This window comes from Helobdella robusta, assembly GCF_000326865.2.
Source record: "Helobdella robusta unplaced genomic scaffold HELROscaffold_26, whole genome shotgun sequence".
Taxonomy (NCBI): domain Eukaryota; kingdom Metazoa; phylum Annelida; class Clitellata; order Rhynchobdellida; family Glossiphoniidae; genus Helobdella; species Helobdella robusta.
In genome coordinates, this window is record NW_008704349.1 from 481,305 (window position 1) to 508,804 (window position 27,500).

A 27,500-nucleotide genomic window follows, 5' to 3' on the forward strand; every position below is an offset into this window, starting at 1 on the left:
AACCGGATAATCAATTTTTGTGGCATCCTTTTCAATCTGATATTTATTCTCAGCAATTTTCAGGTCATCATCATCATCATTTGCGGCCCCACCGCTCTTGTTAATTGTTTCATCATTGTCCTTCTTACACAGATTAATATGACTGCCACTGGAGAACTTACCCAGCACCCTGTACTTCTTGTACTTGTAGGTGAAATACGGTACGACGGTCTCTTGAGCTTGCTGTATGATTTGCCATGTTATGAGGAGTGTAGCCAAATTCTGTAGGCACGTGCGTATATGTATGCATGTGAACATTTGTGTGTGTGCGTGTGTATGCATGTTTGTGTGTGTATGCGTGTGTGTGTGTGCGTGTAAGCATGAACATGAATGAACCTTTTGGAGAAGGTTGTAATCTCTCAGGACGAAAGCAATGTAGAAGAGGTTGCAGAAGTAGTTGACGAAATTAAACTGAAATAAGTAAACAAATAATTAATAATAACAATAATAATAATAATTATAATTATAATAATGATAATTAATAATAGAACTCACGACGACAAGTTTAGCAATGAGAAAATTTTCATAAGAACTTTGAAGTCTGTGATTTTCTTGAATGAACGAATGAATGAATGAATGAATGAACGGATGAATAAACGACCGAATGAAAGAACGAATGAATAAATGAATGAACAAATAAATGAATGAAAGAATCGATTAATGATGAAATGAATGAAAAAATCGTCTTCACACTTTCAATCCCCATCGTCAATAACCCCATTATACTTCTCTTCATCATCGTCATCATCACCATCATCGTCATCACCATTATCGTCATCATCATCATCATTTCACTATCATCAAAACCACACCACCCCTCTACTAACCATAATTATTAAGCCTGACAGCCAGGTACCTATAGCCTATATCGAGACCGTATATAGCCATGCCGTAAACGATGGTGACCATAACCGAGATTACATACGCGTCCCACGGCAAGGTCATAGATTGGTAATCCCCTGAATGTAGGTCAACTTTATTTAGGTCACTGAATGCCCAATTTCGAATGGAGTCTTCTACCCAGAAGTAGGTGATTCCGACAAAAAGGGAGACGATTAGGCAGACGATAATGATCGGCAGGGAGATTGTGTAGAACCTTTTATGAAATTTGAAAAAGAAATTTGAAATAGAGGAGAGAAAGAGAGAGAGAGAGAGAGAGAGAAAAAAAGAGAAAGAGAGATAAAGAGAAACTAAAATTTAAAAATTGATTGAAAATAACACCTGGTTACTAATAAGTTTACATATTCTCTTTAACTCAACAATTCAGCTGTAAAACTATTTGTTCATTTCATTATTATTTCATTCATTCATTCGTTCGTTCGTTCGTTCGTTCATTTATTCATTCATTTATTCGTTCGTTCATTCATTCATTCATTCGTTCATCCAAAAACCCGAAATAGCAGCACTAACTTGACGTATTTGGACTTGTAATCGCAAAAAGGTTCGAACTTTCCAGTGACGGGATTGGTGCAAATTTCTTCGCTCCATAGCTCAGGCCGTGGCTCATCGAACCTCGAGTGATTTATCGAGCCCCACCTAACAAAAGACAATAAATAACAAATTAATTATTTATAACCTTTTAATAACTATTATCATAATCAATATTGTAGTTATTATAGCAAACACACACACACACAATTTTTAACTAACTAACTTATAAGCCAGTTTAGAACTCTCTCTTTTCCAAAGGACTAAAAATATGGAAGACCAAATGATGTTGAAGATGCAGAAAAATCCAATAATATTGTACGAAATGAAAAAAGATAGTAAATAGAAGAAGACTCCGAGTATAGCTGGGGGAAGGAGGAAAGTAGTGTAGAAACCAAGGAAGGCGAAATAAATGGTGATGCTGTCACCGAAGTAATCGTGGATGTCATCTGATGGTGACGGTGAGAATGATGATAGAAATAATTATTAATATCGTTGTTATTATTTCATTTCATTATTATTTACCTAAAGGTTGAAAACTCCAAAATGACCTGACCCAATTTCTTATTAGTTTCCTTAAATCCCTCTTGTCGTGCAATGGGAAGTAGGTCAAGAGATTTTTGGCCCTGCATGCTGAAACTTGAAAGATGATGACGACGTTGTTGTTGGTGATGATGACGATGATGTTGGTGACGATGATGACAATTATAAGATATACTACCATTAAAATGGTATATATTTTCATTAATATCATCTACATCATCCGTGCAACCATCACCACTAACATATAACTTGATCTTTAAAAAGTTTGGGCAAACCAGGCAGAAAACCTTTTACACTAATTTCACTGGACCCCTCCGGCATTTTGAACCTGACTGACTCAATTTCATGCATTATTATTTGCTGTTTTTCTCTTGTGGATAAAAACTTGTCCAAATCATCTATAAATGTATAACAAGACAGTGCAGATATTATCATTTTTCTCAAATAACAGCAAAACCCTTATCACAATCAGACATAATTAACACAACTTATTTAAAAAAACTGATCATAATTTATAATAGTTATAAATAATAGTTATTGTTATACTCATACTTACTGGATCCTTGGTACAAGTGAATGTTGCACAATATAAAATCTCTCATTGTATCATCCTGAAAACGTTTCTTCAAGCCCATCCTTTCTGCACCTTCTAGCAGACGTTTAACACTGGCCCCCACTGCATAAATTTGACGCTGTGTATGTAAGATATTAGAAAATTTAATGCCTAATTATTGTAATTAGGGATTTTTAAGTCTACCTACCTACACTCTACCTACAAACACATAGTTTAATTAAGTTTTAGAATATGCATTTGGTCATATTCAATTTTTCTTACCATAAATATTAAATAATATGAGTGATAACAGAAATAATTCACTAATTTAAACCATTCAGTCAGTTTAAAATTTTATTTTGTAGTAAAAAAATTTACAGAACCTGTTTCTTGTTATCCTTGATGAATCTGACATCCAACTCGGCTCCACCTTTCGCAATGGGGTCCGTCAACTTTTCAACAAACCAAGCGATCGTTTCTGCTGGAAAATTCGCTAAAAACTGCAGGACGACTAACGTACGTTCGTCTACACTGGACTCCAAATCATCAAGGTCCGACGCATCATCATCCGTCGCGACGACTTCGTTGCTGTTATTAAGGCTGTCAGTAGACATTTTTAGAAATTAAATTTATATTTTATTTTAGTAAAAGCAGTTTATTAGATTTTTGTTAAATATTCGCGAAATAAGCTCATTTTAGGATGTTTTACTTTGAAAGATTTTAGGTCGAAGTTAAAATTTAGTTACATTTAAAGGGACTGAAGGTATTTAAACATAGAAAAGATTTTAGCTGGTAAATTTATTAAAAGTGCTCATTTATTAACGAAATACTAAATTTTGTGTTTAATTGTTAAATAATTTTTAATAAACATTTAATTTACAATATAATAATTATATTAAACGTTATGAAAAGCACTGAAATTACATATTCAAAAATTTGAAGCATTTTACTTTCACTTAGCTTTTTATGGTCAGAACTTACATTCACATTTCAAATAAAAACATACCGTGGTTTTTATAAAAAAAATTTCGAAATCTCAAGTTCAAGATCGTTTTAAAAATTAATTCCCGAACTAAATTTTACTTTATTGAAGAAAAAGTTGAATTAGTCAAAGATCCCATTAATCGAGCAAAAAAAATCTCTAATTTGTCTTTATATTATTAAGATTTTTGACTTAGAACGAATGCATGTATGGTGAGCAAATAAAATCATTTCTTAAAAAGTTAAAATTGGAGATGAAATAACGTTGCTTAAACTGTTTAACTAATTTCTTCAAAATATCAATTTTTATTGTTTATTTATCATATTTATTCTATTTTTTAAAATATTTTTAAAATTTTTTGTTTAAAATTTTTTTTTATTCTTCCTTAGCCTTCCACTTCATTTCATTTGTCCTCTATCTCTTTTTCGTACATTTGTGTCATTTTTCATTGAAAGTTTTCGAGCCACCGAAACTAAAACTCAATCAAACTTACTATTTTGATGACGAAGATGATGATGGCAACGAATTTCCTAACGAAGAAACTCATGAAACTACCCAAAACTACCCCCAATCAAACTCAGCAACAGTTGAACAGGACAGGCCCAAAAATAGTGCAGACTTTGTTCATAACATGGATCCCTTGTTAAATCTAGAGATGGGAAATAGATTCTTAAAAGCGAAAACTAATCTTGATGACGTCATTGACGATTTCAACGATGATGGTGACGTAAATCCATCAATAATTTTCAATAAAATTAGCTCAGATCATCACCATGACGATCTTAATCATTACCAAGATGAGTTTGCTGAAAATTCAAAGGAGGAAGATTCAAATGGTTCAAAGATTTTTTTGGCAGACTTTTATGAAAATCTTGTTGACTGCATGCAAATTCTCCTTTTCTTTCCTAGTCAAACACTAAAAAATGACGGCTTCTACTACCATAACGACGATGGCGTCACAACCACTGACAGCCGCAACAACAACGGTCGCCATGACGTCATGACCGCTAACGGCCACATTTTCGAGAACGACGACAAGAATGGTGCTGATGATGATGATGACGGCGGCGATGGTGACGTCATAATCACTAACAAAAACAACGGTGACGATGATGACGACGACGATGACGATAAAAGTAATTTTTACAACGTTAAAAACAACCTGGGATGCAGTCGTCGAAACAAATTATGCAACAACAACAACAACGACAACAACAACATTAATAAAATTAATAATAAATATAACAATAAATACAATAATAAATATAATAATAATAACAATAATAATAAATTTAAAAATGGTAAACCTAAATATGACAAAAACAATGCACTCAAGAGAATGAGGGACAGACAGTCATCCGTCGAAAGACCTTATCAAAACACACTTCAAACACGTAAAGATAACATGATTAACAACGACATCAACAACAATAACAATAATAATAATAACAATAATTATAATAATAATAATTGTCAGTTTGGGAATTTCAAAAGCGACAAATGTAAAAAGTTAAAATGGAATGGAGGTTCTGATTCTCCTAAAAATAATAAAATGAATAACAATAACAACAACAATAATAACAATAATAAAAATAACAACAATAACAACAACAATAATAATAAAAAAGATAGAAAGAACAATTGGAACGAAGGAATGAAATCTGAGAAAGCTATCCTCCTATCAGATGATAAGCACTTTGATTATCGAGAACAGAATAAAAACTTTGATAATGATGATGATGATGATGACGATGGTGATGATGATGATGATGATGTTCGAGATGGTGATGATGATAATGATGACCACCACGATGATGATGATGATGATGGTGATCGTTCCTCGTATCGTAATCAACGTCTCCACTATCAAAGCCGTCATAAACATAATGATGATGATGACGATGATGATGATGATGGTGATGGTAGTGATGATGATGCTTATAAACATCGTCATCATCATCATCATCATCGTCGTCGTAAACATCATCATCATCGTCATCATCATCATCATCATAGAAACAAGCATAGAAAATACAGCGACCGATATAAGAACAATGATAACATTGGTAGAGACGACGACGAAGATGATAATAATAATAATAACAATAATAATAATAACAATAATAATAATAACAATAACAATAATAACAATAAAGGTGCTGATGATGATGGCAGTGCAAACAGACAAAAGCGAAAAGATGGAATTTATGACGAAGAGGACGATGATGATGATGATGATGATGATGATGATGATGATGATGATGATGAATATAGTAACAACAACAACAATAATAAAAATGATGACAATGATGATGGCGATGATGATAATGATGTCGCCGGTGATGATATAGAGGGGGACGAATACGACGATTTGAGCGAGAAGGATGAAGACGACGATGAAAAGAAGAAGAAGAAGAAGAAGAAGAAGAAGAGGAAGAAGAAATGTAATAATAATAATAATAATAATAATAATAATAATAATAATAATAATAATAATAATAATAATAGCAATAATAACGAAATAAATAAAACGGACGATGTTTTTAAAAGCGAGGAACCAATTAGAAGCAAACTTGATCATGATGATAATGATGATGGAGATGATGATTATGATGAAAGTATTGGTTTTATTTATAGCAATAGCGATGCTGATTGTGATTGTAGTAGTTATGATAGTGATGATTACGACGACGATGATGATGATGACGACGACGATGATGATGATGTTTAATTTTTTCTCCAATTTTCGGTGTTTCTTTTGATTGTATTAAGATCAGTCTAATATTGATTACATTCATTCGATTTTGATACAGTTTTTAGACTATTCTTTTAGTCATTCATTCGTTCGTTCGTTCGTTCATTCATTCATTCATTTTTTCATTTATTCCTTCAGTCGATCCAAACAACCCATCAACATCTGTCTTTTTGATAACCTTATCATGAAAATATAAGTTTATACCAATATATATGTCAATATATGTCTCTATATATATATATATATTTAAATAAATGTTTGCATGTATAATTTAATATGTCTTCGCGTGTTTATATTATATAACTGAAAATATTTTACTAATCTGTCAATTATTGTCTTATCATAATTTTATTAGTAACAAGGTGAAGAGACGATAACGACGGTGTATGTGTATGTATGTATTTATGTATGTGTATGTATGTATTTATGTATGTGTATGTATGTATTTATGTATGTGTATGTATGTATTTATGTATGTGTATGTATGTATTTATGTATGTGTATGTATGTGTGTATGTGTGTGTGTATGTATTATGTATGTGTATGTATGTGTGTATGTGTGTGTGTATGTATGTATGTATGTCTGTGTGTATAAATATATAAATAGTAATGACATTACGTTTTAAGATCTCATTTACATTAGAAATGGTTTCATCCAGTCGATGTTGACTCAATTAGTTATAAATAACTTAATCAATTAAATAAATTATTTTTTTATTTCAAAGTTTATTCCCTACCGACTCTGTGTGCGTGTGTGTGCGTGTGTGTGTTCAATCTATCGATTCTACATTGGCTATACAATAATAATAATAATAATAATAATAATAATAATAATAAAATAATAATAAAATAATAATCTCCGTTCGTTTAAAAAAAAATTTTTTTTGACAAAAAAGGGATTTTCTCTCGAAACTTTTTTTTTCTTTCAAAAACTTCTAAACTCCACACCATGGACGGCATAGAACTCATCGCTATTTTGGATTACAACAACAACAGCAAAAACAGCAGCAGCAACAACAACAGCAACAACAGCAGCAGCAACAACAACAGCAACAACATCAGCAACAACAGCAGCAATATTAATAGTAATATGAATAAGAATACATTGACCATTCCTTCTATTACTATTAACATTGAGAATGCTGTAGTCATAACCACCAATAACACCACCAACAACAACAATAATAATATAAATGATGATGATATAGTTAATAATAATAATAACAATAATAATAATAATAAAGTCGATAGTAATTATAGCAAAAATATCGTATTATCGTCGAACGAAGGCTACCGAAACAAGGCCTTCGAAATCGGTAAAGAGTCGGTATCCGATTCTGATGACGTCATCATCCAGAATGTTGACGATTACGTCGGTGCTGGTGATGATAATGGTGGTGGTGAAGGTAGTAATGATGATGATGGTGGTGGTGGTGGTGGTGGTAAGGGGTTGGAGGGTGAAGAGAAGAAGAAAAAAAATAAAAAAGTTAATATATTCCAGTTGGTGAGTTACGGAAATTTGTATGTGTGTGTGCGTGTGTGAATTAATTGATGAATTGAATGAAATAATGAGTAAATAAAAAAGTGCATAATTGAACGATTGATTGAAAAGGAGTGCGTAAACAGAATGAATGAAATGGAGAAATTCCTAACAAAACTATAATGTAAAATCTATCGGAAACAAATTTATTTAAAAATATTTATCCGTATATTAAACTTCGTCTACATTACCGACTAAACCAAGAGTGTTCGACAAAGTTAACCTATTTCCATTCCAACACACACACTTACATACACACACACACACACGCACACACACACACGCACACGCAGTACAAATACGCCAGTTGTTTCGAAATCATCCTTCTACTTATCGGTATTCTCTGCGCTGTGATTCAGGGCTCAGCTCTCCAGGGGCCTTACGTCATCATGTCTGATACTATAGATTCTTACGCCGAGTATCTGTAAGTCGAATCAGGATGAATGAATGAATGAATGAATGAATTAATTAATGAATTAATTAATTAATGAGTTGATGGCGGTGGGAATGTTGAAACGCTTGTCATAAATTATTTTTAAAGAAATCTCGAGTGTTTGTTAACATACATTTAAAGTATGGGCGTGTAAAAACTTTGGGTATAAACAATTAATATTTTGCATTCATTCATCCATTCATTCACATATTCATTTATTCATTCATTCATTCATTCATTCATTCATTCATTCATTCATTCATTCATTCATTCATTCATTCATTCATTCATTCATTCATTCATTCATTCACTCACTTATTCAGAAGATGTAAAAAAATAGTAGAAAACCAGACGGACAGCGGAGGAAGTGAGGCCAACACGAGCAGCTTAGTCTACGATTTCCTATCCGAACTAACTCGGTGGCCGTACGTCCTCGAGCATCACCGCCACCAACACCACCAATTTTTCAACAAATTCAACCAAGACAACAACAACAACAACAACAACAACGTAACCAAAAACATTACACTCGAGGAATGTAGAAAGAAGGTCAGCGATTCAGCTGTGAGGGTCTCAATAGGAATCTCAATTGTGGCGGTCGTCATCATCGTCAACTACTACCTCCACGTCTTCCTCTTCACAATCGTCGCCGATCGTCTCACCAGAAGAGTTCGTCTCCTGGCCTTTGAAAATATTTTGAGGTTACACACACACACGCACACACACAAACACACACCACACACATACATACACGCACACACACACATACATGCACACAATTTTTTTAAATAATTTTTTCAAAGACAGAACATCGGCTACTTTGATGTGCATCTAGGCGGAGAACTTAACACTAGGCTGACGCAGTTTGTTTTTGTTTTTTTATTATTTAATAATATTTTTTTTTATTATTTTATTTAAATAATAATAATAATAATATTGACAGTGTTAATAATTATTGACACAATTTCACTGTAGTTTGTTTCAACCCCCAAAAACAGGGATGTGACGAAATATGAGATCGGTATCGGGAATAAAGTAAGTATGATGCTCTCCTGGTTCTCTGCATTTATCGCCGGATTAGTAATCTGCCTAATCAACGAGTGGAAGTTGACGCTGTTCATGTGCGTGCTGCTGCCTGTGGCTGCTGTCGTCAGTGCCGTTACCACCAGGGTAGGTTTTGTTGTGTGGCGTGGTGTAACGATTAAGGTGTCTGACACCGGCGTTGCAGCGACTGATTTCAAATGCGAAGTGATTCTCGATTATCTATCAGACGTAATGTTGTTGGAGGTCTTGATTTACGGTACATGTGTGTGCTGTTGGTAATACACTCGAGAAACACTTGAAAGAGTTGTAAAAACAAATGCTACGCTATATTTACTGGTTGTTGATTCGTTATTATTTCATTGTAACTGCATGCCGTAATTAGTTAAAATGCTTCAATTGAAAACCAGCTGATGAAGATATACGCGGAACGTGAGATGAATGCATACGCTAAAGCAGGGGGAGTGGCAGAGGAAGCTCTGATGAACATCAGGGTGGTCACTGCATTCGCTGGACAGGATAAAGAATGTGCCAGGTTCGTTGGCTCGTTGGTTGACTGGTCGGTCGGTCGGTTGGTTGATTGGTTGGTTGGTTTGTTGGTTGGATAGTTAGATGGTTCTTTGTCTGGCTAGCTGATTCGCTGGTTGGTTTTTGTTGAGTTTATTCAAAGTTTATTCGTAGTTTTTTAAACATGTTTTTTTTTTAATTTTTTCATTCCAATCACATCAAACATTGTCAGGTATGGAAAGCTTTTAGAAGAAGCGCGTAAAATTAGTGTGAAATCGGCGATAGCTTCATCATTTGGACAGGGAGTTCCCTGGTTTCTTACCTTCACAATAGCAGGCATTACTATTTTCCTAACCGGATCAATGATAAGTAAAGGGAATATCAACCCAGGGTTCATGTTTGTTGTCAGTATTGTATTTGTTCTGCTGGCCTTATATTAATTACTAATTATTAAAAATAATTATAATTATTCCTCCTTCCAGTTATTAGGCTGCATGATGCAGGGTTTGAGAGCACTCGGTTTTGGCACTGCTCTGCTTGAATACGTCTTCGACTCGCAAGGTGCCGCGTTTGGCATCTACGAAATCATCCGAGCAGTTAGAAAATCATTCATTTCTTTTATTTATTTATTTATTCGTTTATTTATTCTTTTATTCATTCATTCATTCGTTCGTTTGTTTATTCATTCATCTCTATCCATTCATCCATCCACTTTTTTTTAAACGTCTATATCACTGTTTGTGTTTACATATGTTTTATTTGAAATCATTACCATCATCACTATCATCATCATTATCCCAGAAAACTGAAATAGATAGCAGTGACAAGAGCGGTGAGAAGCTGGAGAACGTTCGAGGCCTCGTATCCTTTGAAAACATCCACTTCAGGTATCCGGCCCGGAAAGATGTTCCGGTAAGTATTCGTGTTAAGAACCGACCGATTATTATCGATCGATTAATACTTGAGTGATTATTTAATATCAGTTGAATGATTTAGCAATCGGTGCACCGATCTGTTAAATCGTAACGAGATTAATGTTTGTAAAATACAAATATATTTTTCTGACAAATGAAAATTACGAATTTAAGTAAATTATAAATGATATAAATAAATAAATAATTTATGATATTATAAGGTCTTGAAGGGCCTTACTTTGCAGATCAAACCTGGTCAAAGTGCGGCCCTTGTGGGGCCCAGCGGTTGCGGCAAGAGTACAACAATACAACTTCTGCAAAGGTTTTATGACCCAGACGAAGGCCTGGTCAGTATATCTTTTTTGCTTTTTCTTCCTCATCTCTCTAATAATAATTAATAAATTTTGAATGATCTTTTAAACTAGGTGAAGTTGGACGGAGTGGACGTAAGGACCTTGAACATAGCCTGGCTCAGAGGGCAGATCGGGGTCGTTTCGCAAGATCCAGTCCTCTTCGCTACGACCATTGAGGAAAACATTAGGTGAATCAGGAAGTAATTTTTAAATTTTTAATTTTTAGAAATTTATTGTAATTTAGAGAGAGAAAATGTTTTGTTTATTTTCGTCGTATTTTACAAATTTAGGTTCGGCAACCCGGACGCTACGTTTGAAGAGATCGAGAAAGCAGCTAGAGAAGCTGACGCTCACTCCTTCATCATGAACCTACCCGAAGTCTGTTAACCAATATATTACGATGTGACAAATTTTCAAAACACTATCTACGTCTTAGACAGAGTACAGATTAAAACATTAATACAATAAAATTAATGAAAACAGCATCGTTGTTAAATTTTCTTATCTGAATACGCGCTAAAGTTCCTCAAGCCTATAAATTTAAAACCTCCAATTGCTATTTCTCCATAGAAATACGACACGAAACTAAACGAGCAAGGCACGGAGCTGAGCAGAGGTGAGAAACAGAGAATCTCACTTGCCAGGGCTCTTGTAGGCCAGCCAAAAATTCTCCTCCTCGATGAATGTACCTCGGCTCTCGATAACGAAAGTGAAGCTGCCGTCCAAGCTGCCCTGGATAAGGTTACGGAGGGGGCGTGTGTGGGATATTAATAAGGGGTGAATTCTTTTGAGAGAGCGTAGATTGTTACATGGGGGAAGTTCTATTTTTAAGTATTTTAAATTTAAACCAATTTCTATGACATAGAGAGGCATACACACACTTTTATTCTACCCTACATTATTTGATGACGCCGTATGCTGTATATATAAAATATATAAATTAATCTTCCCCAAAAAGTATTTCAATAAATTATCTGCCAACCACCAACCACCACCTGTCAACCACCAACTTTCAGCCACCAGCTGCCAACCACCAACTTTCAACCACTAACCACCAGCTGCCAACCACCAACTCTCATCCACAAACCATCAAAACAGGCGGCGAAAGGTAGAACGACGATCATCATAGCCCACAGGTTGTCGACAGTTAAGGAATGCGACGTGCTGTTTGTGGTCGACAGGGGGGTGGTTTCAGAGTTTGGAAGCCACAAGGAGCTGCTGGCGAGGAAAGGCCTCTACCACAAACTGGTGTCCACTCAGGTTTGCTGGGTTTTTTTTGTCTCTCTATGGTGCAGGTCTGAGAATGCAGAACCGTGAAGGAGGAACGATGATGGCGGTGTTGGCGGTGCGAGAAATTATTTTATAAAAATTTGATTCGACAGATGATGGAAGATGTGAGGACAGACACGATGGCCGGTAACACGTTGCTCGGTGGGTCATCTTTTACATTAATCAATTAACCAATCAATCAACCAATTAATTAACCAATCAATTAACTAATTAACTAACGAACGAACTAATCATAAAAACCACAAATTAAATACTCGTAGCAGTCACTTAACGTTATAATTAACAGTCCCTGGCCTGGATGATAGGCGAAGATCGAGGACGGGAACTGAAGCGAGCAGTCTCTACGACGCTTCTGAAGTCAGTCATGGTTATAGTAACCATTAACAACAACAACAACAACAATAATAATAGTAATAACTACAATAGCATAATCATAATCAAAATAATGATTAATAATAACCATCACCATATCAACCAACCAATGACACAACAGCAAGAGAACAACAAATCAAAACTCGAGACTCTCCTCTCACCGACTCATTCGCGGGCACTTCGCGATATTTTCTCTCTGAACGGCCAGCAGTGGTACCTGCTGTTTCTGGGCGTCGTTGGGGGGCTCATCCTTGGAACCACCTGGCCCATCTACTCCCTCATGATGAGCTACGTCATTGGGGTCAGTGTAATATTAATAATAATAAGTTAAGTATTATAAGTATAAGCTCCGAAGTATAAGCTTAAAAGACTAGTGAACCAATGCGTGTTGAATTGTAATCGACCTTAGCCATTACGCCATTACTTTTACCATCACATACTATATTATGTATATTATAATGAAATTTTGCATAATTTAATCGTCAAGGTCATAGTTCAACTCGGAGATGTCATGAAGGGTGTTACGAGCAGCTCGATCGGCATCGTCTGCCTCGGCATTGCAGCCTGTGCAGTCGCCACCGTATCCGTATGTCGCCATTTAATAATAATTTTATTATTATTCTTATTGTTTTTATTGTTTTTATTGTTTTTTATTTTTCTTTTCTACCTTCCAGCTATTCATGTTGAAATACTTTGGCGAATCGTTAACATTGATTGTAAGGGGTAAAGCTTACAGAGCCATGTTGCATCAGGTTACCATGATGGTGATGACGTTGGTGATGATGACGACGACGATGATGATGCTGATGATGATGCTGATGATGAGGACGATCGTGATGATGACGATGATGATGACGAAAAAAGTTAATATTAATTAAAAATAAATTCCTAGGAGCTTGCTTGGTTCGACCAAACGACCAACCAAGTTGGATCTCTAACCAGTCGGCTTGCTGACGAAGCCACTAGAATAAAAATGGTGAAAAATTACACGCGCACACACACACACACACACGCACACACACAAACACACACGCAAACACACGCACACACACACGCACACAAACATACATATACACACACACAAACACAGGCTACAGGTAACACGATTTTATACCTTGCGGCTGCAGTCTCAAGTGTCATATGCAGCGTTCTCGTTGCCCTAATCTCATCGCCGCAGTTGGGGCTTGCTGTCCTACCCCTTATGCCCCTTACGATCACGGCCGGGATCATACAGGGCTACATGAACACCACCTATGAGAAAAAAAGTCATGCCAGAACGGAAGCTAGTGGCCGGGTTCGTTGGCTGTCAATCATTTCATTCGTTTGATTCTATGTTCCTTCGCATCAATCATTCAATCAACCGTTTGATGAATCATCATTCATTTGTTCATTTATTCATTCATTTATTTTTTCATTCATTTATTCATTCATTCGTTAATTTATTCATTCACTCATTCATTTATTCATTCATACCATTCAAAAGTTGATTTTTTTTACAATAGGTAGCTTCAGAGGCCATAGATAAGATAAGGACAATTGCATCGCTAAGGAAGGAAGAATATTTTTTGCAGAGCTATAAATCTCATTTCAATTCCATGAAGAAGTTAGTTGGTTGGCTGGCTGTTGGATAGTTGATTGGTTGTTTGATTGATTAATTACGTCATCACCATTATCATCATCCTCATCATCCTCATCATCATCGTCATCATCGTCAGGGAAGCGAAGCATAGAGCGAACATCATAGGCCTGTCCCAGTCATTCGTCTGGTTCTGCAGCTGCAGTATCGAGATCGTAAGTGTCGGTTTCGGTATGTGGCTCGTTTCTCAGGAAATTACCGAGTTTGAAGTCGTCTTCCGGTTTGTAGTGGTTATAATTATGATTTTGGCAGATTGTGATTATGATGATGATGTTGAAATGACGTTGGTGTTGATGATGATGATGATAAGAACGATCATAACTATGACAAGACGAACCATCGTTTGATTCGATTTCATGATTTTTAGCAATTTTTCAATTTTCATCATCCTCAACTTCAACCTTCTCATCAACCTCAACTTCAACCTTCTTATCAACCTCAAATTCATCCTCAACTTTATCATCTTCAACCTCAACTTCAACCTCCTCATCTTCAACCTCCTCATCTTCATCCTCATCATCTTCATCCTCATCATCACCAGAATCCTTACTGTGGCGTTAGTGATGGCAGCCGAAGTTGGGAGAGCCAACGCCAATCTGCCGGAACTGACGTCATCGTTCACGGCCGCGGAAAACCTGCTGAAACTCATCAACCGGAAACCCGAAATACGTCATCAGAATGGCGACCACGACGATGACGATAGTGATGATGATGACGATGGGGGTGGTGGTGATGATGATGATGATAAGTGCAGAGGAAGAAACTTGATACCAGTACGTATTGGTGATGATGATGATGACGACGATGATGATGATGACGACGATGATGATGACGGTGATGGTGATGATGACGATGATGATGGGGAAGCATAATAACGTGCGTGCTGGTCTAAAATTAATTTCATCGCATGTGCGTCAATACTATGAACATCCTCCCAAGCAATTTTTCAAACGTTCACTTATTCGTTCGTTCGTTCGTTCGTTCGTTTTTTTGTTAGTTTGTTCGTTTATTTATTCATTCATTCATTCACTCGTCCATTAATCATTTGACGTACCATTCTTTTTCTTTTTTTCTATCTTTCTAATTTAGTTTTTCGCCACCATCATTATCACCACCACCATCATCTTTGCCATCAGCATCATCATCACCACCACTACCATCATCATCACTATCACCACCATCATCCTCACTATCACCACCATCATCATCATTCAGACCGCCTGTCACGGCGAACTTGAACTCTCCGACGTGACCTTTGGCTATCCGACGAGGCCAGAGATAAGGGTGCTCAAAAACTTTTCCCTAGCTGTCAAAAGGTCAATAATAATAATAATAATAATAATAATAATAATAATAATAATAATAATAATAATAATAATAATAATAATAATAATGGCCAATATTATTATTATTGTTGTTATGAAGGGGACAAAGTGTGGCCGTTGTTGGGCCAAGCGGTGGCGGGAAATCGACGGTGGTCCAGTTAATTGAGAGGTTCTACGATGTCGCAAACGGAAGTGTGGTCAGTTTATTATCACTATTATTATTATTATTATTGTTGTTATTGATATTATTATTATTATTATTATTATAATTATTATTGTTATTGTTAATACTAATATTATTAAAATTATTAATAATTATTATTATTATTAATATCGTTGTTGCATTCGCCATGGTCACGATCAGAAAATGGACGGAGTGAATGTGAGGAGGTTGAACTTGACCTGGTTACGTAGCCAGCTCGGTATCGTCCTGCAAGAACCGATTCTATTCGGTATAAGTATCGCCGAGAATATCGCATACGGTGACAACACTAGACAAGTGCCGCAAGAAGAGATTGAAGCGGCTGCCAGAGCTGCTAACATTCATGAATTCATTATTTCGTTACCATTGGTTGGTCGGTCGGTTGGTTGATTGGTTGGTCGGTTGGTTGATTGGTTAGTTGATTGGCTGGTTGGTTGGTTGGTTGGTTAGTTGATTGATTGGTTGGTTGGTTGGTTGGTTGATTTTATTTGTGACGTAGATGATGACGTAAGCAGAAGCAGCAGCAGCAGCAGCAACTATGAGGCAACGATGACGACATTTAGTGCAGATAAAGACACGTGATGTATTGGAATTCCAGTGAGACACTTGTCTCCATATATCGTTTTACAAGATTGCCACAGGCATTCCAAAGTTGACCACAATGATCATGACGACGACGACGATAAAGATGATGATTATGATGATGATGACGTTGATGATGATTATGATGATGAAGACGACGGTGATGATGAAATCGTAATAGAGATGGCACAAAAACGCACTTAGGGCTACGACACGAATGTGGGAAGCAGGGGCACGCAGTTGAGTGGGGGCCAGAAACAACGGCTTTCCATAGCCAGGGCTCTCTTGAGAAACCCGAAAATATTATTACTAGACGATGCCACATCTGCTCTCGACTCTCACAGCGAATCGGTTGCTGTTACCTTCTGGCTTCATTTATTTATTATATGATGATGATGGTGATGATGGTGGTGGTGGTGGTGGTTATGATAATAATGGTGGTGGTGGTTATGATAATGATGATGATGGGAGTGAGGGTGATGATGATGCAGGTGATGACGATGTTTTTGAAAATTTAAAATTCATCTTCATATATCTAAACAACAAACAGATCGTAGAAGAAGCGCTACAAAAAGCGCGTGCAGGCAGAACGTCGATCGTCATCGCACATCGCTTGTCTTCGATTGTCAACGCTGACGTCATACTCTACTTGAAGAAGGGCAAGGTCGTTGAGAGAGGAAGCCACGCCCACCTCATGTCACTCAGGGGCAATTATTATAAACTTTATCTCGCAAATTTAGGAAATAAGAAATGATGATTGCGATTGCTGGGACTATGCTGGTGGCGATGATGATGATTGTGATGATGGTGTTGGCAATGATCGTGATGATGACGATGACAAAGTTGATGGTGATGATGATGATGGTGGTGATGATGATGATGACGTAGATTGAATAATTTACTGAGAATAACGATTTTAATTTTTTTGAGATCATTTGTTTTGGTTCATATTTTGTTCGGCGGGTGGTTTAAATTCTTTTCCAAATAAAGGACAAAAAACGAAGTTCCGTCTCACTCTCTCTCTCTCTTCTCTCTTTTTCTTTTCACTCTTTTTACTCTAACTTTCTCTCCATCTCTTGAAATGAGAAAAATTTTCCAAACAAACCGCGCAAAAAATACTGTTACTATAAATAGCCGGCTACCTTTCATCATTGTTTTCTCTCTCTCTCTCTTTCACCTTCTCTCTCTTTTATTTTCTCTCTCTATTATTTTCTCTCCCTCTCCCTTTCTCTCTCTCTTACTACAATTTTAATTTGAAAAATTCTTCCGAAGAAAAGCCAATGAGCAGATGTTTTCAATCACAATCACTTGAAACTCTTTTATTAGCATCATATCTAATATCTACATCCTAAAAACATTTGCAGTTTCTATTGCATATTCTCTCTCTCTCTCTCTCTCTTTCTTCTTTCTCTTCCTCTTTTCTCTCTCTCTTCCTCCTTATCTTCCTTTTTTGCTTTTCCTTTTCCCAGAAATTCGCCAGCTCATGTTTGATGCTTCGCTTCGCGTTAAAGTAAAACACAGCACAGAATAATTGAATGGGAAGTGATAGATAGCGTGGAAACCCATATGCATACATACATACATACAACATACATACATACATACATGCATACATACATACATACATACATACATACATACATACATACATACATACATACATACATACATACATACATACATACAAACGATCATGTATTCAAAAGTCCATTATATAACCTTAAAAAGTATTAGATTCATAGAAAAAACACCAATAATAATAATAATAATTTGAATTATTATTATTATTTTATTTATTCATTGTAATAACAATAATAATAATAATTATTATTATTATTATAGTTTGAAAAGATTTCCTCCTCTTAAGATATGACAAATGTGGTTCTGATGTTGGTGACGTTGAAATTAAAATATTCATCAAGATTTAAAAGTAGTAGTAGTGGCAGCAGCGGCAGCGGCAGTAGTAGTAGTAGTAGTAGTAGTAGTAAAAGTAGTAATAGTAGTTGTAGTAGTAGTAGTAGTAAGAGTAGTAGAAGTAGGAGCAGTAGTTGTGGTTATAGCAATAATAGCAGTTGAAAAAATACTTCTAAAAAAGCCTTAATGACAAAAACTCTCGTGAAATAATTTAACATTTTTTTTTCTTAATTTTCAAGAATTTTTCAAAACCATGGATTCAAGAAATTTTTTTTTCCGGTTGTGAAGTGATTATAATTAGCAAAGCAATTATCTGGTGGCAGAAGCGTGTGGGCGCATTAATTTTACTGGCTTCACATCTCCCTGTACTTGAGGTTTTCGCAGGTTTCAAGCTGTTTTTTTCTTTTGTTGTTGGTTTTTTCGTATTTTTTCAAAATTTATTATTTCATTTATTCACTCATTTATTAATTCAACTATCTATTAATTTGTATAATTATTTATTCAATAATCACAATAATTCAACAATGTTAACGAGTCAACCTGGCCAATGATATCAATAAGATTTTACGACATACAACACCAAAGAGGTCTTATTTTCAACAAATATTCAATCCTTATAATAAATATCTGTATCGATATAAACCGAATTTAGTCGGTATAACCCGATGTAACATCCCCTAAGAACATGACCAACAAAATATCGATAAAATTCGATTCTTCAACACCTTCAAGTATTCGACTAAGTAGTTCAACTCCGGCATCCGAGAACCGTATACTATCGGATCGACGATGTACTTCGAGTAAGCTAGTATGGTAATTAAGTAGAACAGAGTTGTGCTGTCTTCAGAATCGGTATGGTGAATCGAGTGAATATTTAATGCCAGCATTGGTAGAAAGTAGATGGTAAGAATCGTCGTTAGGGCCATAATTGTAATGAAGGCTTTCTTGTCGTTACGTGTTGTGGCGTTTAATGTTGTTGATGGTACTGATGTTGTTGTTGTTGCTGTTGTGGGTTTTGTTGTGGATGTTGTTGTTACTGTTGCTGTTGTTGTTGTTGGATGTTTCAGTTTTGTTGTTGTTGTATAGCTCAATTTCGTCGTTGTTTGTTTCTTGGCTCCAAATAGTGGCAGAGTTGTTGTTTTTGACACAACTTTCGGTACTGTTTCAGATGTTTTTGTTTTTCTGTTAAAATTTGTAGAGCGGGCATTTGTTTGAACTGCGGATGAAATTTTTTCTGCGTTTTGTTTCATTGGGTTTGATTTCTTCTCTCCGTCGTTTATGCTGAAGATTTTATCACGCTGGCCACTTAGCACGTGTGTCATCGGATGGAGATCTGACATGAAATTGCTTGCTGATGAGGTTGTATGTAATATTTGTATCTTCTTTGATGTCATTGTTGATGTTGATGTAATTGTTGATGTTGTTGTTGTTGATGTTGCAGTTGATGTTGTTGTTGTTGATGTTGTTGTTGATATTACATTAACATCATCTGTTCTGTTGTTGATGTGTATGCTGCTGTCATTAGCTTGGGCTCTATCAATATCATCATCATTACCACCAACCCTACTACTCCTCCTCCTACTACTACTACTACCGCTACTACTACTACTACTACTACCACAACCACTACTACTTAAATTGTTACAGCTATTAGCGCTTTTAATACAACTACAAGGTTTAGAAACACTTTTGTAATCACAGCAACGCTGTCTACCGCTTCTACATCGCGTTCTTTTATTCCTAATCCTCTTACTATGCTCACTTCGCCCGCGTTCACTATTTATACACGGGCAGAAGTTACTAATATCACAGATACAACTGCTAATACAACAAATACTGTTACTAATACCATTCTTGTCAGAGCAACAACCACAAACACAAGTGTATTTTCTCTTGTTAATCTTTCCATCAGATTCTAAATTGAATGAAACTCGAAGTTTATGACCTTGTGTGTGCTCACATGATGCAAACAAATTTGTATCAACGCTTTCGATTTTGTTGTTGTTGTCGTTGTTGTTGTTACTACTACTACTTCCAATATTCTGATGATTGAAATTGCTGCTGCTACAACAGTTACTGCTACTGCCACTCGTATTGTTATTTCTTGAGCACTTCCAACAATAATTTCCCCGGTCTTTCTTTATTATACCGACAATTGTACCAGCCTCGGTCAGTTGGTTAATCGGATCCTGAATTTGGTTTTGCACTGAATGTTGAGTTGTATTTCGTACCGTATCTCGAATGGGATCTCGAATCGAGTTTTGAATCGAATTTCGGATTGGTTTGTCGCTGACGTTTGAGTTACTTAGTGGCGTTTGACGAGAGGAAGCCATGCGACGACCGACTGTTCTTATTTGGTAGAAAGTGGTCAGTAGCAAGCAAACGGAGAGGCAGTAGAAGACCGTTATAAATGCCACGCAGGTTATGAACGAAGCGATGAAGACCTTGCTGGAATAGGAGTGGCATGAAAATGCGTTTGAGTCGGGAAATGTTGAATTATTATCGTTGCGGTGTGTTGAATAGTTTGAAAAGTTTATCAGTTTATAAGGTTTACTGTTGTTCAAAGTCTGCACCTGAAACCACAAATCATCAACACCACCCAATTTCAACCCATCGTCGGCGGGGTTTCCCTCATCAGACGCACCATCCCCCTCCACAAACACCACCATCAAAACCCCCAAAACGACCAGCCAGCCGATGAAAACACCTCCCCAGCAAACCAACAGAAACCCAGACACGTTCCTCTTCCTCAACAACGTCAGCTGTCTCAAGGGCAGGCTGATGGCCACGCACTGGACCAGCGAGAAACCAAAAATGATGACCGTGGCGGCAATGTTAATGATTACGGAGCATATACTGATGAACATTAAGACGCCCATGAACTTGCAGAAGCCTAAATTTTCAATTGATATCGGCAGCCAACTCAACAGCAAGGAGAGCATGAATAGATTATTCGAACACCACATGAAGATAGTGCTTATGAAGTTAACCGCGGTCAAGTTGATGAAGAGAATTGTATACAGCGACTGTCGTCTGAGGCATGTTAGCCTGTCTGATCTTGTAATTCTGCTCGAGGCTGTCAGGATGTATCCGTTTATAATTAGAGAAATTAGTGTTAGTGTCGATTCAATGATTAATTTTGCTGGGGAGAGATAATTTGAGATGAAGTTGAGACTATAGATGTCAGTGATGTTGCTGTTGTTGTTGCTGCTGGCGTTGTTGTCGTTGTTGTTGCTGTTGTAATTGGCAGTATTTGTTGCTAATGTCCTTTTTATTGATGTGTTGCTTGAGTTGATGTAAACATCCATTGTAGTTAATGCAAAAATTAATGCTGTTGTTACGTTGTTGTTGTTGTTGTTGTTGTTGTTGGTGGTGGTGGTGGTAGTGGTTTCATTGAAGATTTGGTGGAAGTTGGGTGCATACCGTTCGTGAAAATTGTAATGACTTAAATCATAAAGAACTGATATTTAAACTGGTATCAGCCGAAACTTAAAAGGCTTATAATATTGTCTCATAATTATTTTAAATAGTTTCATAATATTTCTTCACTGACTTTATTGTAATCAACTTTAATACGTGTTAAATAAGGCTCTCCAATAAAAAAAAAACTATCAACATTTGTCCGCCTGTCTTGAAATACAAGCGCTCACCTCGCATATGCGCGCGTGGAGCAAGTTATATATAGCTAAGGACGTCCATACTGATGATGGCGAGGATGAAGAAGAGGAAGTTGTTGATTATGCTGCTGCTGCTGATGATGATGATGAGGAGGATGAAGAAGAGGAAGTTGTTGATGATGACGGCCATGGTGACTTCGAATTCTGCGAAAATGATGATGGTGACGTTGATGATGACGTAATGAAAAAAAAATAATTATAACAACCGGTCCATTTTTTCATAATCATTTTTAACTTGCCTAAATATTTCACAAAAAAAGTTTCCAAAAACTGGGATCCATCAGCTTTGGTAAACAATTTCATCTCTCTCTCTCTCTCTCTCTCTCTCTCTCTCTCTCTCTCTCTCTCTCTCTCTCTCTCGGTATACGTGTACGTGTATGTACGTTAATTACAACATGTAGATGAGGTATTGATATGAGTTAATTACATTTTTGGGTATTCCCAGAAATTTAATAAACGAAAAACACCCACCATGAATATTTCTCAGTAAATAAGGGTCCGTCTTCGTAATATTGATTGGATGATATTTTCAGAAAAAATTTTCATAAGAAAATCATGCATGCGTGTGCGTGTGTTTGTCTGCGTATGTGTGTGCAGGAGTGTGTGTATATGTGTGTGTGTGATTGTATGTGTATGTGAATGTATGTGTGTATATAAATGCATAAACATAAGTGTGTGTCAGTGAATACGTACATGCTTGCATCTGTGTATGTATCTATTTCTTTATCTACATATGTATGCGTGTATGCGTGCGTGTGTGTATGCGAGTGTGTTTAAAGGGAAATTTAACTTTATTTTTAGAAGTTTTTTTTTACAAAATTACCCATACATCACTATTTTCACCGCAAACAAAACATTTCTTCATGACGTCATTGACTTGCGATTTATTTAAACGAAAAACAACACACACACATACATACATATATAGATACAAACATAACTAGTTAACCAACCAATCAAACAATTAATCAATTAACTAATTTATGCAAATTTATTCAAATTTTAAATAAAATATTTTAACGTAAGCGTAATTAGTTTAATCCTCGACCGATACGTTTATAAATCGTTGAAACATAAAACACTACCAAATAATATTTAACAGGTGAAAAACCATCTGATAAAATTATACATGTAACCATAATTATTTTTTATTCATAATTATTTATAATAATTTTAACCGCTGAACCATTGCACCGCCCACATCTATAATTATTATAATAATTATCTATAATTATCGAAAATTATTCGTAATTACGAAGTTGTAGTTGTTATTTCTGATTCTTCATTAGAAAAAAATTTATTCCACTAATCTATTTTCCATTTATTTTATATAGTCTTTCTTAGAAATTTATTTTCAGAGCATTAGAATCGTAGGTCTTCGAATAGGATAGCAGTACATGGGCTTTTAGTTGGCGAATTAAATTCATTCATTTCAAGAAAATCATTCTATTTTTTATTATTTTTTATAACTAATTACGATTTGTTTTGTAAATAATTATTAAATTAATTCATTTCAAGAAAACCATTCTATTTTTTATAACTAATTACGATTTGTTTTGTAAATGATTAACTAAAGTATAGGTTTAGTATAGCAATTTGCTGTAACGTTCGTAGGCTCATTGTAGATGATGTTCATCTTATCATTTAAAATCTTGCCAATTCATCAATTTTAAAGTGAAATTAAATGAATTTTCAACTTATTTTTCAGATTATCTTTGATATTTCAGCACATCTCCGCGAGCGGCCAACACAGAAACGTAGACAGAGGCGAATCTCATTTCAGTAACCTCAGAGACAATCACAAACTCAGGAACCTTCACTGTTTGGGAAGCAGATTCGAGGCGAAAGCATTTTTTTGATGAGTTGGTGACAACAAGAACAACATTCGCGACGACATTAACAAGTAAACAACAGCAATAACAACATCAACAACAACAACTACCATCATTGGGAGTTTCTTTCTCGGCTTGTTTACAGTCAATATCTTCTTGTGAGATCATAAAAGTTCAACATCACGAGAGCTTCTTTGGACCGGTTTCCAAAAAGAAATTTAAACCTGGTCAGAGGGGAAATCGACTACTTAAACAGCTCTGCAATTGTCGAATTGATAATTGTTACGGAGCTTAAATAGCAACAGTAAAATCAAATTATATACTAAAAACCGCCACATGAACAATAACAACAAACAAACAAACAACAACAAATAACAACAAACGAACGAACAAACAAAGAACGAACGAACAAACAAACAACAAACAAACAAACAAACAAACAAACAAACAAACAAACAAACAAACAAACAAACAAACAAACAAACAAACAAACAAACAAACAAACAAACAAACAAACAAACAAACAAACAAACAAACAAACAAACAAACAAACAAACAAACAAACAAACAAACAAACAAACGAACAGCAGTAGCAACAAGAAAAACGAGTAAAAAAAGAAGATAAGCAAAGATGAACGCCTGCATGTCACCGAGCCAGGAGCTCATCAGCTCAAAACCCGGCGAGGATCCGTTCGGTTTCAGCGACAACTGTGGATGCAGTAACGGCATCGGCGGCAACCCGCCAGGCCAGGGATGTGGCGGCGGTGGTGGTGGAGGTCAGCGCGGAGGAATGGCAAGTGCATACAACTGTGCCGGTCAGCAGGGCGGGGCCCAGCAGGACAAACACTCGGAAGAGTTCGACGCCGGCTGTCAGCGAATTGGAGAATTCATCGTGAACTTGTGGCAGGATCAGAGGATGTGCGACGTCATAATGCGATGTCAGGACGGCACCATCAAGGCCCACAAGTCCGTCCTGGCGGCTTACAGTCCCTTCTGCTGCGAAAATTTCAGCAAATTTCCAAACGAATCAGCCATCAACATCGACCTCTGCGAATTTCCTGTGGAGACGGTGAAAATGTTGCTCGAATATCTCTACCTGCGTAAAAATTACGAGATGTGCGCGTCGAACGTGGCGAACGTGATCAGAGCAGGCGGCGAGTTGGGCCTGATGGAGGTTGTCGAGAATGGAATCGACTTTCTATGCAACGTGACCGTTCAGAACGCTCTCTACCACTACGCCATCGCCGACCACTGCTGCCTCGAAAAAACTCGCGAAAAGATATTCTGCTTCATTCTGGACAACTTCCGAGAGATCAGTCGAACGAGACACTTCCTCTGGCTGCATCCTGAAGTTCTCCTCCGTATCCTGTCCGACGATCAGTTGAGGGTATCGAGTGAGATTGAAGTTTTCTACGCCCTGGTCACTTGGATCGACTGCGACCGATGCAAGAGGATGCCGCTGGCCCCCACCCTCCTTCTCTGCGGCCTGCGACTCATGGAGATCCCGCCAGAAGAACTCATCAGCAAAGTGGAGAAAGTGGAATGGCTGTTCGAGAGTGAGGAGTGTGGGGTGATTTTGAACGAAGCCATTCGCTGTCACGCTCTCAGGCTGAGCAACAGCACGATGGCTTGCGCTGCCCCCTTCGACGAACAACGGCTGAGAGGTGGCGGTAAGGCCTCCTACAGATAATCTCCGACAGACAATTTAATTAATCATCCCACTGAAAATCAAATATTCGGACCCGTGACAGACAGACTATTCTTCTGTTTTTCTCATCACAAATATTCAATGATATGGTTTTTTTTTAAAGTAGCAACGTGTGTACTTGAATAATATTTTTGAAATTCGAAGCATTTTTCATACTATCATCTCAGTTTTTAATGTGAATAAAAATAGAATATCGTTTGATCGCTTTTCTTCAAAATTTAAAATGAAAGCCCCGAAGCATATTCACTATTTTCGTAACATTTAAAAACCCTCCTGTATTCCTAACATAAATTACCATCTCGTCGTGTGTTTGTTTGTCTACCTGTCTCTCTGTCTGTCTGTTTGTCTGTCTGTCTGTTTCACCCGTGGTTTGAACGTATAGGCTGTCAAAAGTCTCTCTCTCTTTCTCTCTCTCTCTCTATATATATATATATATGTATATATATATATATTATATATATTATACATACATATATATATATTTATATACTTGCATGTATCTATGTTGGTTCATTGGCTATGCATTATGCATTGCCATAGAGTTAGCTTGGCGTAAGCCCTGTATTCTTTTCTTGCTCACAGCTAAAGTTCTCTCTAAACAAACACATAAAAACACGCACATACACACAAACACACACACACACATATATATATATATATACACATACGTATTTTTATAATATTATATACATACAGGCTAGTAAAGACAAACCCATTTAGATTGTTTAGCTCTCGATGTTAAAGTATTTTATCTCGGAAACAGTTCTCTAGTAGATCAGTTTTATTTATAATTTTCTTAATTTATAATTTGTAGGAGTTTAAGTTTGGAAGCATCATCTGACTAGCCGGTGGTAGTAAGTGAATAACCTTTTATGGAGTAGAGCAGCTTTTTATGTTTGAAATACGCAATCTAAAAATTTTATTGATTTTTAAATCTGGTTAATGATTGAAATGTCAATATAATTACGTGACAGTGATTATTATCATTATGATAAACTGAAAAATAAATAAATAGCAAATGAATAGTGTTTTCACTCCAAGGAGAAAAATAAATATCCGAAATAACAGCCAAAAGAAAGAAAAGCCATCCAAGCGAGCCAAACAACACCCAAAAAATGTCCCAACTCCACTGCAAGCTTCTCATTTGGATGCTGTCATTTGTCCTCAGACTGATGATGACCGCGAATTTCGTCTCTACTCTCAGCTGTTACGATTGCCTGAATTGTGAGGACAGTGCAACTGGAGCTGCTGAGTGCGCGGACACTGACACAATGACCTGTGTATACGGAGCTGGATATTTCGTTAACGGTTTGAGGAAATTTTTTTCTTCAAGTAATTATATATAATTAGTGACGGATCAAGGAAGGAAACGTTGTTGGGACACTGACCCCCCTGTTGTGAGCGTTATTTGGGTTGAAAGGTAGCGAAAGTCGTTGTTTTTACGGAAAAAGTGTCTTTGAAGGGAAAAACGACAATTTAAGTACATTAGTAGAAATGTACGTCAAAATGTTTGTCTCCTATGAGAACAGAAAATTTTTCACAGTTTTGGTGAAAATTTCCACATCCTCTTCATTTTTTTTTTAGAATTCAATTCTTTTCGCCCCCCCCAGCCGTCGACTTTTTTGGAATTCTCCCCGGTTGTCAACTTTTCTGAAAAAATTTGACCCCTCCTGTGACGGTTGTTTAGATCTGCCACTTGACAGACTTACTATTTTTGCAAAAATTTGCATGTAAAATACGTGAATATAAGACACAAATTCATCAAATTTTATTTTCAAAAATAAAATTCTTGCTGAATTAATCACAATACTGTAAGAGACTGATGTTTGAGCTGCACAATGATCATATGATGATCTGATTATTTGTGATTGAAA

At 36.3% G+C, this 27,500-nt stretch overlaps 5 protein-coding genes across 5 annotated transcripts in view; 3 read left to right on the forward strand and 2 right to left on the reverse strand.

The window, feature by feature from the left end:
- The window catches only part of HELRODRAFT_191881 (hypothetical protein), a gene marked incomplete at its 5' end in the record, with an annotated part of 4,737 nt that extends 1,560 nt beyond the window's left edge, over positions 1-3,177 (reverse strand). Inside the window, 10 exons of the mRNA XM_009019885.1 lie at positions 4-261; positions 376-450; positions 535-590; positions 867-1,135; positions 1,450-1,575; positions 1,694-1,916; positions 1,993-2,106; positions 2,253-2,408; positions 2,567-2,702; positions 2,947-3,177. Of these exons, the coding sequence (XP_009018133.1) occupies positions 4-261; positions 376-450; positions 535-590; positions 867-1,135; positions 1,450-1,575; positions 1,694-1,916; positions 1,993-2,106; positions 2,253-2,408; positions 2,567-2,702; positions 2,947-3,177 (1,644 nt within the window). The remainder of the gene's footprint in view (positions 1-3; positions 262-375; positions 451-534; positions 591-866; positions 1,136-1,449; positions 1,576-1,693; positions 1,917-1,992; positions 2,107-2,252; positions 2,409-2,566; positions 2,703-2,946) is intronic.
- A 2,752-nt stretch (positions 3,178-5,929) lies between these two features.
- HELRODRAFT_187050 (hypothetical protein) lies at positions 5,930-17,498 on the forward strand (the record flags this gene model as incomplete). The annotated part of the gene is made up of 25 exons (XM_009019886.1): positions 5,930-5,989; positions 8,134-8,264; positions 8,597-8,974; positions 9,077-9,136; positions 9,272-9,443; positions 9,725-9,849; positions 10,054-10,225; positions 10,304-10,417; positions 10,623-10,733; positions 10,957-11,082; positions 11,161-11,276; positions 11,379-11,466; positions 11,659-11,829; positions 12,187-12,348; positions 12,872-13,051; positions 13,425-13,502; positions 13,643-13,726; positions 13,841-14,044; positions 14,253-14,353; positions 14,466-14,616; positions 15,602-15,702; positions 15,812-15,908; positions 16,076-16,282; positions 16,700-16,846; positions 17,046-17,498. 25 exons carry the CDS (start codon positions 5,930-5,932, stop codon positions 17,247-17,249), a joined length of 3,540 nt encoding a protein of 1,179 aa, XP_009018134.1. The 3' UTR covers positions 17,250-17,498.
- A 1,588-nt stretch (positions 17,499-19,086) lies between these two features.
- HELRODRAFT_173282 (hypothetical protein) lies at positions 19,087-21,717 on the reverse strand (the record flags this gene model as incomplete). Its single annotated transcript, XM_009019887.1, has 1 exon — positions 19,087-21,717. One exon carries the CDS (start codon positions 21,715-21,717, stop codon positions 19,087-19,089), a length of 2,631 nt encoding a protein of 876 aa, XP_009018135.1.
- A 2,832-nt stretch (positions 21,718-24,549) lies between these two features.
- Positions 24,550-25,608, forward strand: HELRODRAFT_173283 (hypothetical protein; the record flags this gene model as incomplete). Its single annotated transcript, XM_009019888.1, has 1 exon — positions 24,550-25,608. The coding sequence occupies one exon, from the start codon at positions 24,550-24,552 to the stop codon at positions 25,606-25,608; it is 1,059 nt and encodes a 352-aa protein (XP_009018136.1).
- A 1,133-nt stretch (positions 25,609-26,741) lies between these two features.
- The window catches only part of HELRODRAFT_173284 (hypothetical protein), a gene marked incomplete at both ends in the record, with an annotated part of 1,152 nt that continues 393 nt past the window's right edge, over positions 26,742-27,500 (forward strand). The window contains one exon of the mRNA XM_009019889.1: positions 26,742-26,934. Within this exon, the coding sequence (XP_009018137.1) occupies positions 26,742-26,934 (193 nt within the window). The remainder of the gene's footprint in view (positions 26,935-27,500) is intronic.